Source organism: Struthio camelus, chromosome Z (genome assembly GCF_040807025.1).
Source record: "Struthio camelus isolate bStrCam1 chromosome Z, bStrCam1.hap1, whole genome shotgun sequence".
Classification (NCBI taxonomy): Eukaryota; Metazoa; Chordata; class Aves; order Struthioniformes; family Struthionidae; genus Struthio; species Struthio camelus.
This window is the reverse complement of record NC_090982.1, coordinates 53,987,612-54,001,411: the sequence shown is the minus strand read 5'-3', so window position 1 is coordinate 54,001,411 and position 13,800 is coordinate 53,987,612. Positions and strand designations below refer to the sequence as shown.

At 36.5% G+C, this 13,800-nt stretch overlaps 1 protein-coding gene across 8 annotated transcripts in view; it reads right to left on the bottom strand.

Annotated features, from left to right (window-relative positions):
* Positions 1-13,800, bottom strand: part of ARB2A (ARB2 cotranscriptional regulator A) — a 273,806-nt gene that overhangs the window by 136,843 nt on the left and 123,163 nt on the right. For all 8 annotated transcript variants that reach the window (XM_068929018.1, XM_068929016.1, XM_068929014.1 and 5 more), the window contains one exon: positions 9,248-9,466. In XM_068929018.1, coding sequence (XP_068785119.1) covers positions 9,248-9,466 — 219 coding nt within the window. The remainder of the gene's footprint in view (positions 1-9,247; positions 9,467-13,800) is intronic.

Here is a 13,800-nt window from a genome sequence, read left to right as displayed (position 1 = left end):
GACATTAAATGTAAGCTAACCCTTTTTTGGTAGCCAGTGTGAAGGACACATGATGAATAACACGATCCTGTCATCAGATGTGTTTTTTCACTTTTCAAATAACAGAAAAGCCCTTCCAAGAAAAAAAGTGCAGTATCCAAGGCTGAGAGAGGTGTACTGCAAGATGGAATGTATAAGGGCACTGACTTAACAAAGGATAAGGCCACAAAAGCTAATAGCAGAATCTAGAAAACAGATTTCTAAAGTACTTCTGTAGTCTAAGCTATATTAAATGTCTTCATTACTTATCTCACTAACTTTGAAGGAATTCCTCAGCAAACCAGACCACTAAAAGAAATATATACATCTTCTTAACAATATCTATATGCAATTATAAACGTTTCTGTTTTACCAGGTTGAGAATAGAGTAGCTGTGACACAGTTAACTGACACTGTCAATTGCCCATTTTTCTAGGGTGTAGTCTGAACTTGCAAGATCAATGAAACCTGATTATTCAGTTACACTGCAGGTGGAAAAGACAGGAGATACTAATGAAAAACCATCCTGGAAGGAAGCACTAGTTTCCGAAGAACAAACATGTTACACATGCTTGTGAAATACCAGGCATATCGTCTGAATAACTACTTTTGTAATTACTTGCTCTAATATATGACTGGAGCTACTGATTAAATCTTTGCTTTTTATAAAAGGAAATGTTCTTGTTGTCTATATCCTATGTTTGCAAACATTGTCTCAGAGAGCATGTCCTTTAGAGTCTGCAGGACCCCGAATGCTCAAACAGGCGTAGGCTTGCTGAACTTTCATCCAGACTGTGTGTGCGCGTGCGCCTGGGTGCACGTGTGCTCACGTGTGTGTGTAGGGGGGAACTGCCCATGACATGTTAACACTGTAACTGAGGCTACTGTATAGATGTGGTTACTGAACGCAAAATGCCTGGGACTTGACACAAGGCAATTTTAGCTGAGGCTGGGAATGCAGAAGCTTTATTAAGCTTTGCTTAAGCAGAGCCCTTGCTACAAATTTTCAAGCTACCATGTACTCTCCTGTTACAGGCCTACTTACTTTCCCTACTTGCTTTCCTCTTACTAACAAAGTCTCTCCCGTGTTTTCTCCTTAGTTCCAGGCCACCAAAGGCAAACATACTTGCGAAACATATTTGTAATTCATACTGCGTTATAGGTATTTTATTAGGGATACACTAAAATTTAAGAGATATTAGATAATATGTGAGTTATAAAAAAAAGTCTTTTAGGACAGGACAATTCTTCCATTCATCGCTAATTCAAAAGGGACATGGCAAAAACAGAACTGGTATTTTTGCTCTTTTTTTCAGAGATGCAGAAGCTTGGAAATCAAAACAGTATTCTATTAAAGAACTAAACTACTCTAAAAATTGATGCGTCTAGATACACTGCAAGTTACTGCAGCACATTCTGACAGTGAACTAAGAATCATTCCTGTGATACAATATATCAACAGAATAGAAACTGGAGTCCATATTATCTTGATGCACAATCCCCACGTCCAAATGATAATTACTTGTACAGCTCACCAGTTATAAAAGCATGCTTATCTCTGTAAAAAGCTACAAATGAAGAGACCTCCTCTGCTTCCTGAAGAAGCTATTTAGTATAGTTGTGATATTTTTCATGTTCCATACTTTTGCTAGAAGTATCAAACTAGAAGCTCCCAAACTGTCCTAAAGGTGCTTTAGAGCCTAGAAAAACTTTAGACTCTAAAACATACAGAATTCTCAGTAACTCTATGTGGAATTCAGTCTGTCTTACCTTACTCAGTAGTTTTGTTCCCAGCAGTGCCACCTATTGGGAAAACTCACTAAAATAATTCAAAATTTTTTTGATTATAAAGAAAATAAATCTCATTGTGTATTGACTAATTCAGCCTTGCAAGTACTGATCAGAAATTCAAAGAAAGAGAATGAGAACTGTTAAATTTTAAAGTCTAGAACAGCATGGCTAAACAACATCCAAACAATTCAGGAAAGAGGACCTGTTCCTGACACTACCAACCACAAAAGACATAAAGCTTTTTTGATCAATTTAGTATCCCCTTTTAAGCACAGGGAGAAAATAGAGACAACAAGGATTCAACTGAGAGAGAGGAAGGGGAAGATCATTCAAAATTTAAATGAGTGGTGGCTGTAGATGCTGTAACACAGACCATCTTAAGAAGTACTTCTGTCTTGACACTGTGAAAATGAAGCTGAAGTTGGTAAAAGGTATTTCTCAGGGCGTACTGATCAGCTATGGTTCACTAAGGCACAGCAAGCACTGAGGTCATGATTCCACTCACCTCAAAGCTCACAATGAGGCATACTTGTTTGCCTGTAAAGGCATGACAACAAATCGATTAAAAAGATAAACCTTGTTCTCAAGAGGGAAATAATTCTAAATAACACCACATAATAAGTACATTCACAAAAGTAAGGATTTTAGTAAAATCCTTCACTCGTAAGGATCTTAAGTTATAACAAAAAAGGCTATAATAATTCATTTTTCAAATATTAAGCCACCCATTAATTGCAGGGCAGATTATTCCACATTCTTCCATGTCATGGTTACTTCAACTATTTCCAGGTTGCTGCTGCAGACAGCCAGGCAGGCTATAGGGGAACTACCAGTTAGATGGTTGTCTAAACTCCAAAAGCTAGAATTTGTTTTTCATATTTTTCCTGAATTTTCACTTTGTTCTCTGTAGCAAATCAGGCGAAAATGACATCCCTGAATGTACTCTGTCCTGTGTCCCAGTTCCCTGGCTGCTGACATTCATTTCCTAGGTCTCCACAAATGTTGTTTTCCTGACCTCCATGCATCAGGGTACAGCTCACACGTCCTATTCAATATCCATAAATATCTTTAGAAGAGAGGGGTGGAGGGGGCGTTCCCTTAATAACAATTATTTTGCAACAGCATCACTCATGTCTAAGAGGTACTATATAAATTTATTGCACAGAAATTAACCGGAAGTTTTTCTGGCTGACTGGTCCTCAAGAAGAGAAGCACATAAAGAATCTCCAGGTTTTCTAAGAAGGGTGTATGTTACCGCTTGACCTCCTGCCAAAATTTTTCTGCCATTTTTCCAAACACACCCAAATTTAGCATCAAAATATGCAATAACTGTGTATAGTAAGTTAGAAGTTATTATCCTTGTTTTGGATATCAGTTAAAAGTATATTATCCTTTGATTCTACTTGATAAATGATAAAGGATACTTACAGACACCAATCTGCACCGGCAGGAGGATGGCCTACGTGACCTACTAGGTCTTTTCAGTCCTTAACTGCTATAGCTCCACAATCAAAGATAGCCAGTATCTGAGTATAAGTTTGAATGATTTTATTCACCCTTGCCTTCAACAAGTAGGTCTGCCTTCTGCTGAGCTAGTTTGCTTTACGATCAGCTCACTAACTGCCCAGGTTTACTAAGCCTCCATCTTGACTGAAAGGAAGGATGACTTAGATGACCTGTAAGAGAAGCTCTTTTTCCGAACAACAGGAGTACTACAGAACTCACGGTGGGAGGAGAGAAGCAAGCTGATTCTTTCCTTTGGAAACTCATTACGGCTTGCCTCACTTTTAGGAGCCCGATCTAACAATACACATTTTGTCGACATCACGTAATGAGTGTTCGAAAGACACAAAGGCTAGATGGCCCCAATTTATTCCTTTTCTTTGATTAAACTATACTTGTGAAATGCAGAACAAAGAAAGGGTATGGCAGAACGAAGAGCCAGTGATGCTCTTGAAGAGATGCAAAATCTGCCTTTGGTGATTATCTGCTTTTCTGAATTCTTGCTTGCTTAAGGAAAAGATGACAAATAGAATTCTGTGACACATTATATAAAAGTAAAAGGTACTATAAGAAGTTTTTACAAACTCAGCATTTATTAAAATACCTAATTTAACTGCGCAAGTTAAATAGCCAAATTATAAGGCATTTAATGGTACTATATTTTAAACTCTACATACTCTGGCTATTTAATATAGAGGTGTCTGTTCATTATAGTGTCTATAGATGGAAATGTTACACATAACTTCTATTTAACAGGAAAAAAGTATTATAAGAGTTTAAAACTTATCTGACATCTTAGGAATGATGCAGAGGCCTAACGGTAGGTGCCCAGTGCCATTTTAGATGCCTTACAGTATTCCGCTTGGCTTCTAGCTGCTGAGCCAGAGGGATGCGGGTGGGTCTCCTGAAGGTCCTGCAACACATCTGCCAGCTAACTGCAGGTGTCCCAAATACCACAGAGTATCTAATATGTCACTAGGCGTTTGTGCCCAGAACTTGAATTGCAGTCTGGTTGTTTCTTTCATTCTAATTCTGAAAGTCTAATGGGATGCGGAGGAAAGACCACAGAAGCCACAGAAGTTTCTAAGTAGCTCTCCTAAGTTTTCCATTGTCAGGATGATTTTGCTGTTGCTTAGAAGTGAAAGAGAACTCACAAAACCAAAAGGAAATAAGCAGCTTTGAAATATAAATCTGGGCAAACTGATATCACGGGTTATTTCAGCTGTACAGGCAAAATAAATCAGAAATTAAGACTTCATAATAGGGAAAAAAGCTCTTATCATATAAACATTCGAATGACACTTTGGATAACTGAGCTCTTATTCTCAACTCTGCCACAGACTTTTTCTGAACTTGAGCATGTCGCTTGATCTCTTGGGAGTTGTTTGTCTAACACTTACCATTTTGTCTCTGCTGGTGGACTAAAGGGCTTATTAGTTTGGGCTCAGCAGCACACTAATGTAGTCGCACAGGTTTTGGATCAGAGCAGGCTCACGCCTTGCCAAGTCACAGTGCAGATAAAGGGAGCCTGCATCTGTCCAAGAACGACCACGCAGCCATCCCCAAGGCAGCTAGCTGGAAGTGAAGCTAGTTTGTTCAGGAAAAACCTCAATCTTCAGAATGAAATCTGCTGCACTTAAAGGTCAGCATGCACAAGCGGACACTCTGCTGTGACCTTAAGGCAGGCAATGTCTTGTGGCATTCTTGCAGAACAATAAGCAGAAATGGCACTTACACTCTTGCCAGGATTTCCTGCCCACCAGCAGTTACTAAGCATTTAACCTTGCATTAATAAACCTGCTTGTTATCACTTTCTCTAAATATTGGTACAATTATCCTGATACATTTGTTTCTAGCCAAATGAATTAAATAGTTGCACATGGTCTTTCCTTTGCAATCTCTTATGGAAAGTGAGAAAAATTATTTATGAAAAAATAAAAAAATCTAAAATCAATTTAATTCCATTGATATGCTATTGGTTTAAATTGCACTGTTATATGTTGTAACATAGCAAAAATAAAATTTGCAGCAAGAATTATCTTCATTAAACAGTTAACCTTAATGAAAAAAAATGACAAAATTTCCAGGCCTAGCAAAAGCTTATCCCTCTTGTCCAGAAAACTTGACCCCATCAGTTGGTCTGATGAAATATCTTCTTCCTACAGTACTTGCCTCTTTGATATCTTTTAATTCTTGTGGCAATGGCGACATTATTATAAATTACTGTTGTTATAAAATTAAGAGATTTATATTTTTTCTTTAATAACATTTCAGAATCCATTCAGTATACCTGTTTAAGTGGTGCATGCTATTTAGAAGGGGATAAATATTGATTTACATTTCTAAGTGCCTTGTAACATAGAGAAGACATTGTCAATGTGAGAATCTGCGGGGAGTGGGAGGTGCCTTGGAGGATGGAGAGAATAATCAAGTCAATTTTAAGTCCTTATGTTCTGTTTCCATAGAAAAAGGTTATAATAAATGAAGGTTGGCTAGGGTACTAAGTTTCTGGGGGAAGCATTAGCCAATGTGTACAGCAGCAGCCTCTGGTGGTCTAAGAAAAAATGTTAGGTAATATCTATAAGTAGGGATAGAAATATGTTTTTTAAAAGCACACGTACATATTTAGCTATTTGATTCAATTCTCAATTCAACACGTTAAAAACCAGATGCTTTTAAAAATGATCTGCTGGCAACATGCTTGTTAAAATCTGAAGAGTAAGAATATTAAAATCCATTATGCATTCATTAACACATTATTAAAAGTAAGATGTTTTTGTTTAATCATTCTAGCAAGTATTATAGTCAGTGCTGACTACCAAGAAGTTTTTTTTCTTGGTTTGTATTGCTCAAAAGGAAACCAAATTTGTAAGACTGTTGCTGAATTGATGACATTTTCTGTCTTCACTCTTGAATTCAGTTGGCAGATGTTTTCAAGAACAAAAAATTCTGTCTTATTACAAAACATATTAAGCAGGTTTTTCTGCCATAACGTTTGACATGATGTTTATTGCCCAGACCAAATCAGTCCCTTTAACAAGCTTTAATGTATGCCAGAAAGTACACTATTTCATAGTTAAGGAAACTTACAGCACGAAACAATAAGTACTTTGATCTTTCAAGCACTAAGTTAATACACTACACATCATCTGAGAGTCATTTTTAGTTATATTCATTTTGTTTGAAAATACAGTATAATTTGAGATTTTATATTTTAAGGCTCTGCTCTTATTCTTGAATACCTCAGCTATTTGTATTTCTCTATGAAAGTAAAGAAAATACTTAAAGAAAATGTTTGCATTTTTCCAAATCTTGGAAAAGGCTAGCTACGCAAGGTAGAGCAGCATCCACACAGCTTTAGTTCCTTCAAAACGCATTTCCTCAACAGTCACAACAGATCTTAACCTGATTTGTGTTCACTTAGGGTCACTATCTGTTCCTACTTATGAACAGTCTTAAAACATTTTTCCAGTATGCTTGACACAAACAGATTTTCCTTCAATATCAGGCGCTGTGGATGTCTTTTCTTTTTGCTTGTTTGTATTTCAGTGAAGGTATTTGCCACAACCTTGTGAGGAAACCAAAGTTTTCACCTAGTCTCTTCGCAGCAGTTTGCCCTTTTTGGCAAAGGTGGCATAAGGCTTACTGAAGCACTTCAAAACTCTTTAATGATATTACTACCACAGTAGACGCCATCCCCTAGTATTTCTGTGGAGTGACAATATGTTTTTTCACTTCTTCAAGAGCCCAGGGAGTCAAAGGCAGTCTGTACCATAGAAAAAATAAAACTCACATCTAAATTGCCCTTTGAGAGTACCCACAGCCAGCTTCCATACCACACCTCATACCAGCCTATGGCTAAGATAAACCTGGAAGCAAGTCCCAGGCAGCAACCAAAGGGTGCTTTCTGGAGCGTGCATAATCCTACATGCCTGAGCGCGACAGGCAAAAAATACATAAATATGGCATTGCACCATTTTGCTTGCTACGTACTACGTGTGGCTGGACTAACACACCTGTGTCCACAGAAAAGGAAAAGCTAATTCACCGCCCCCCTCGCAACCACCTGCCACAGTTCTGTCCAACAGAGTAAATGGTACCCTAAAGGTAGTCCGGTTTTGTTTCAGAAAATGATAGGCAAGTGCACTGCAGTAATTTATCCTGCCATGTACCAATACAGGGATGTCTTTCCGCTTCAAAAAAACTCACTGTATTAGAGCCTACTAAACAAAGAACAAAGGAAAATTCTTTCAAAATACAACACCAGTTGCACCAGAACAGCCAATTTCAGTTAATTCATCAAGGAAAGGAGACCACCACATACACTTTCACTAAAACTTACTCTACTGGCCTCCTTGGTTTGAAGAAAACAGAATAAAGGGAATATCAACAGTCATCTTTAAGGCTTACATTCACATAAGAAAGAAAACAGTATGGAGTCATGCATTTTATGTATTTTGGGGGTCAAACCTCCTGAAGCCAAATATCCTCAAGCAAGAGGATCACAAGAAGGTGGAATTGCTTTAAAAAAAAAAAAAAAAGTTCACTTTCAACAAGGGGATACTAGACCAGCACAATGACTACACGCATTTCTGGAATATACAATATCCACTAGCTTCTGATGCACCCTTGCCTGGTTTTCTCTCCTAAGAGGTAGGAACGGACTGGTGGGCAGAATGGCTTATCTCATAAAAAAAAGCAACAACTAGGAAAAACAAGTGCCCTGTTGAACTTTGAATATATATACGTGCATCCTGTTGTTTCATATACTAAGTAGTGAGACATTTCTCAAAAGATACAATAACATTTTATGATATTAACGATTCTCACAGCCAGGTTACAGAATCTGTAGCTAGCTAGTAAAGCTGTACTTCTCCTACAAATTATTGTTACTTTAAACTATAGTTAATAGGAGCATGTTAAAATTTAAAATGATTCTAACATCTGTTTTGCCGGATTGTTATCAATTTCACACTAGAAAGGCACACACATTTTTAGTGTTTTAACTATACTGTGGCATCTCTGACATGTTTTACCATTGAACAAAAATGCTAACTTTCCTAATAAGGGCTTTGAAAATTGCATGACTCAGTCTAGAATGTATAATGCATAGTATGTATATGAAGCAGAATGTGTCAAAGTGCAAATAATATTGTTTGTGCCCCCTGCAGAATTAGAAATCCTCGGGTAGCACTGCTATAACGATCCCATGCTGGTAGCATTACAAAGTGCAAAGGTTCACTGAGTAAGAAAAGAGCAAGGGAGAGAGTTTCCTCATTACACCATTCTCGAACTATTCTAGCTTAAATATTTATTAAGATATTAATAACTCTCCTCCTTTATCTGCCTTCAGAAGTTTAGCTGTAACACAATGGATGGCTGCTCATATGAAAACAATACATTATAGCGTAAGTCTTCTACCACACAAGATGAACACCGGCATTTTCCACAATACATTATTAATTCAGCAGGTAATATGTTAAAAACTATCAGGCTATAACAACAGCCTTCCCAATATAAGACAATATAATACAATAAATGCACGCATGGCGTGTTGTGAAGCTAACACGTTGCCTAAGCTGCAGCAGAAAGTTTCTTATGTACACCTCTGTTTATAAAATCATTTTTACAAAGTCTTCCTTAAATCATTCTCTGTCTTGATAGCACCAGTGAGTTCCTCTGAGCTTTATTTAAAGTTCCACTTTGAAATTAAAAAGGAATGTTTTGCAACTCTTCCAAATCTTCACATTCAATAAATGACAAAAAAAAAATCAACAGAATAAAAAGTCAGGCACTTTGAATGAACTCTTGAACGCCATCTAAGTAATGTATTTATGTCAGAGAAAAAAAAAGCATAGTACTTATTAGCTAATACGGACGGTAAACACGTATATACATTATTCAAGAAGCGCACACAAAACTAACAGGAACTTACTCTAATATACATCTGCACTGTTTCTTTTTCTTTTTGTGGATTTCGATACTTTTCGTAGAAGTCACGTCGCTTCTTTGTTTCCTTCTGGATTTTATCTTTTCTTTCTCTCTTTTCTGCAGGTTCATCTGAGCTATCAGAAGACAGCTGTACTTGGGCTTTTGTCTTCTCCACTTCAATATAGTTCTCATTGGGATTCAGTACTATTACTCCATAGCCTTCCTGTTTTAGAAGAGACAAAAAAAAAAAAAAGCACATGAAAAGGGAGATTTAATACTTGAAAATGCTTTGAATTTACTTTAAGACTCTTAAAAATGTATTTATTTATTTCAGTAAGTCCACATAACATAATTTTCAGAATATTTTAAGAATATTCTGCTTTCATTTTTGTCATTAAAGGAATATTGATATGTGAATGTATGTTTGCATACTCCTTTATGCATCTACACATACCTCAGCTTTAGAAAAGTTGCCTATTTTACCTGTAATATGATTTAATATATTGTTGTTATTCATAAGCATGTTATATGACTTTTTCCAGAAAAAAGTACTAGAAATGAAAGCAAAATATTATACGAATTCTCCAGAATGATGAATAAAAAGGTTTATGCTCAACCAATAAAATCTTTTATAACAGAAAGGATGGAATGATTTCATATGTATATTAAATAAAACTATTCAGCACAATTTAAAATAGTAAAACCTTTTGTCTAGCTGACAACAAGCATACCATGCACAAACCAATAGTGGCAGTAACAATGAATCTATACCAAAACTGATTCACTGCTATTGCTTACAAGTTAACTCTCTTACTGTGGGGATGACTTTTAAGTACCCCTTTAAATCTGCTCTAAAACTTCACTGGGATTATGTCCTGCATTCAAAAACACAGAGAAAATTTGTGACCTGCAGGATGCTTTTGAACATACCAGCTGCATTTTTGTGCCTCACAAAATGAGCTGGTTGCAAAATGCAGGAATTTATGAATGAGACACAAACCCTGACTTAATCAGCTAATTATTTTATTATTATGATTTTTAAATGACGGCAACCCTTATAACAATTGTAATATTTGTGAATGTTATAATTGTAAACGCAGGGAGAAAAGAAAAGCACATGCATTTAACAGATGAGCCCTCAAAGTTACCATGGGTTGCAGCGAAAATCAAGCTGTCTTGTAAAAGCAAATTTTGAAATAGACTTACTTTTTGAACATGTCTATATTAATTATCTAACTAAACAGCTTTATTCTAGCCTTTTATTTAATGCTTAATTTTGCACTTAGGCTAGGCCAGAAGATCAAAGAAGCCTGCACACCTAGCTGACCAGAGTAAACCAAATCTATACCAACAAAAGATACTTTATTTGGACCTGCTTTATTCTAATCTGTCGAGCTATTCAAAAATCTTGTAACGCATTGTGATCACTGTCAGGTAGACAGATTGTCACTTGGTGATTTTCTACAGTTGGACACACTCGACTAGTTATTAAAATCACATTTGAAGGAAGTTCCTACCCCTCTTCCTTGTGCCGGCACAACTTTTCACGCCCTTCTCAAATTTCTGCTAGAGCTTCTCCTCCCACCAAAACTAAGTTAAAGGACACTGTTGCACTCTGCTAAACAGGGTGAAATAGAGGCATTCAGTACACTGTCTCTGGTGTAAGGAACATAGTCAAAAAAGGTCACCATAGGCCAAAGAGAAAATTGCCTCCTTACTAGGCTCTGCACCATGAGTAAGTGGTCTCCTGTCATGTTTCTTCCCTGCCCTCCCTACTGAGTGAATTGAGCTGAAATAAATAAATAAATAAGCCAGGGTGGGGAGCAAGGAAAAACGGAAAACAAAAGAAAACATACTTTAGAATTTACCCAGGCTGACACTGGATGTCTTATAAATTAGTAGAAGAAAATCCTCCACTATTCAAATTTTAAAAGTTCCCACTTAAAAAATTCAAAAACTCAAACCCGTTATCTAACACGGAGGAGAGCACCACTTAGCACATCTATTTAGAAACGGCCTCAGATTAAAGCATGATTTTTGAGCTTGCTAACTACAGAGCGGGACTGAGTTTCGCGATTCTTTGTATGAAGCGCTTTGGTGGTTTTAGCGCGCAATAGGGAACGCTTTGTTTGCTGTTCATCTTCTTGACCTGGCCGTTTGGAACAGAGACGTTCCGCATATTGATTCCTTTTGCTCTCTATACAACGCCAAACGCAAAATTCATGTATTTATTACAGGTTTACAAGTGTTACAGCAATTTGAAACTCTGTGTTCACTTTAAGCTCTCCACAAAACAGACACATAAATCACCAAAGAAGTAGAATTTGTCTAAGTTATTGATTATGTAACTGAAAATTACATGACTCATTTGTCCAATTTTATGAGGACACAATGTCAATTTTTCACATAGACATCAACAGATGAAATATGATTCCATTTTTAAATTCACTATTTCATAAATCAATTAAAGATTTTTTATCAATTATATTTTAAGTAGCATAACATGTCTCCCTTTACAAATTTTTTCCATTTTTTATTTCCATTTCCATTTTTATTTTTTATTTTTCCCATTTTTTCCCTGTTTTTTTCTGCCAATTCCTACAATTATAATAATTTAGTAATAAATGAGACCATTTTTCCCGTAACTGAGGAAAAAGATCATCTTATCGTTCCCAAGACTTTCTCCTAAGAAAATAATCTATTTTCATATTGTTTTGTTTACCTGATGCAGTATACTTCTCTTTACCTTGTCTGTCTTCTGTAATTACTGCATCCTAAACAGCAAGATGTAAACAATGGCACCAGAAAGAAGAATTGATAGTAGCATGTATAAAACAACATGGAAAAACAAGATGACCCCTATATAACAGCCCTAAATAACAGCTACGTAAACAATCCTGCTTTTAAGATTAATTTATTCTTAGAAAATGCATACAACAGCAGCATAGCTGCACCATTAAACTTTGGTGCAAACGGAAAATTCAAAAAAAAATAAAAAAAGGTGCGACTCTCCACTAACTCAGTAGGGTTGGACAGAGACCAAGTCAATGCAAAACTGAACATATAAAACTACTAATTTTTTTTTTAATAAAAAGTTCCTTACCAAGCATTAATAAAAGACAAAATAGTAGTGATCTATGATCGAGTGATCTATGTGATCTTTGACACTACGTTTTAGCAAAGGCAAAAGCGACATTCATTAGAAAGTACCTTTTTAACGAAAGTCCTGTTTAGAAGTCCCAATGTCATTAAAAATCTCAATTTCAGTTGTGATGAGCTTATAGCATTATTAAAATGCTGAATACAGCAAACTCCCCTGTAACCAAATACGGCCATCCAGGAAAATTTTTAAAGCTTGTCATCATTTGTAAAACATTAGATATGCGTTCAATGCAAGCAATAGCAGATTGCGTACAGAAAGAGAAACCACTGTGTAAAGTGCAAAGTTATTTTATAGTACAAAGCTAAACTTTGAAGGAAAAAAAAAACCCTCCATAGATCTTCAACTGATGGATACAAGCCAAGTCCAGCCGTTGCACTGCATATCTGAGAGAATGTGGATGTTAACCAGAAGTCAAGGTCATCTGCGTCACCTATTAGCACATCTGCAATGAGATGTAATAACCAGCATAGACACTGATAAACCTAAGTTTCATTCCCTCATCTCTCAGTTTGCTGGATACTATTATGCTTTCTCTTTCAAACTAAAATACTCTATTAACAGATATTTCCTTGAACTCTAATTCTTCAAGACAAGCTAACAGGAACATGTAATCTATACTATCTACTAGCTTTCTCCAAATAGCTACTTCCTAAGGTAGAAGACTGTGTGCAAACTCTACTTTCAGGCTGACAAAGTAGCAACAAATACAAATAATACTTGTTTTATGATTTAGTCAGCCAATGATGACCAAAAGGAAGCAAGCTGAAAGAGTCAAATGTTGGAAAGAATCACAGCTATCACAAATCTAAGATACAATACCTTTACTACAAAGTCAGAAAAACGCAGAAAGGCCTTATTCACTGTAACATGCAAGTCACAAATGGAATAGCACTTTTGTCTCTTACTGGAAGCTTGAGTGAGAAGTTTGAAACTGAAGAAATATCAAAACTCTTGCCTCAGACAGTAAGAGTAAGGTTACAAGAAACCCAAAACCAAAAAAAACCCTGAACTATCTGAGGTAAATTCCAAATCTTTAGAAATCTCCTCTGCCTGGCCAAATGAATAAGTGGCTGGAAGCATTCAGCTCTGCATATTAATCCGTGGAGATGGGATACCATATGTGACCAGGGAGGTCAGGGGCTGGAGCGGAATCTTTTGACCTATGTAACCATCTTTTTGGACCGCAAGCGAGGGTCTGAAAGAGATCATTTTCCTAAGCCTTATCAACCTGATTTTTCAAGTTCAGATTTCTATTCAGATTGTTTGCAACAAGATCAGAGTTAATCCCCAAGGGAAATGTAACTTGAAGCGTTCAGATCTTAAACCTGCCCGTGGTTAAAACGGACACGGCCATGTCCATTCATCTTTTTGAAAGATATATGTTCTCTTTATTT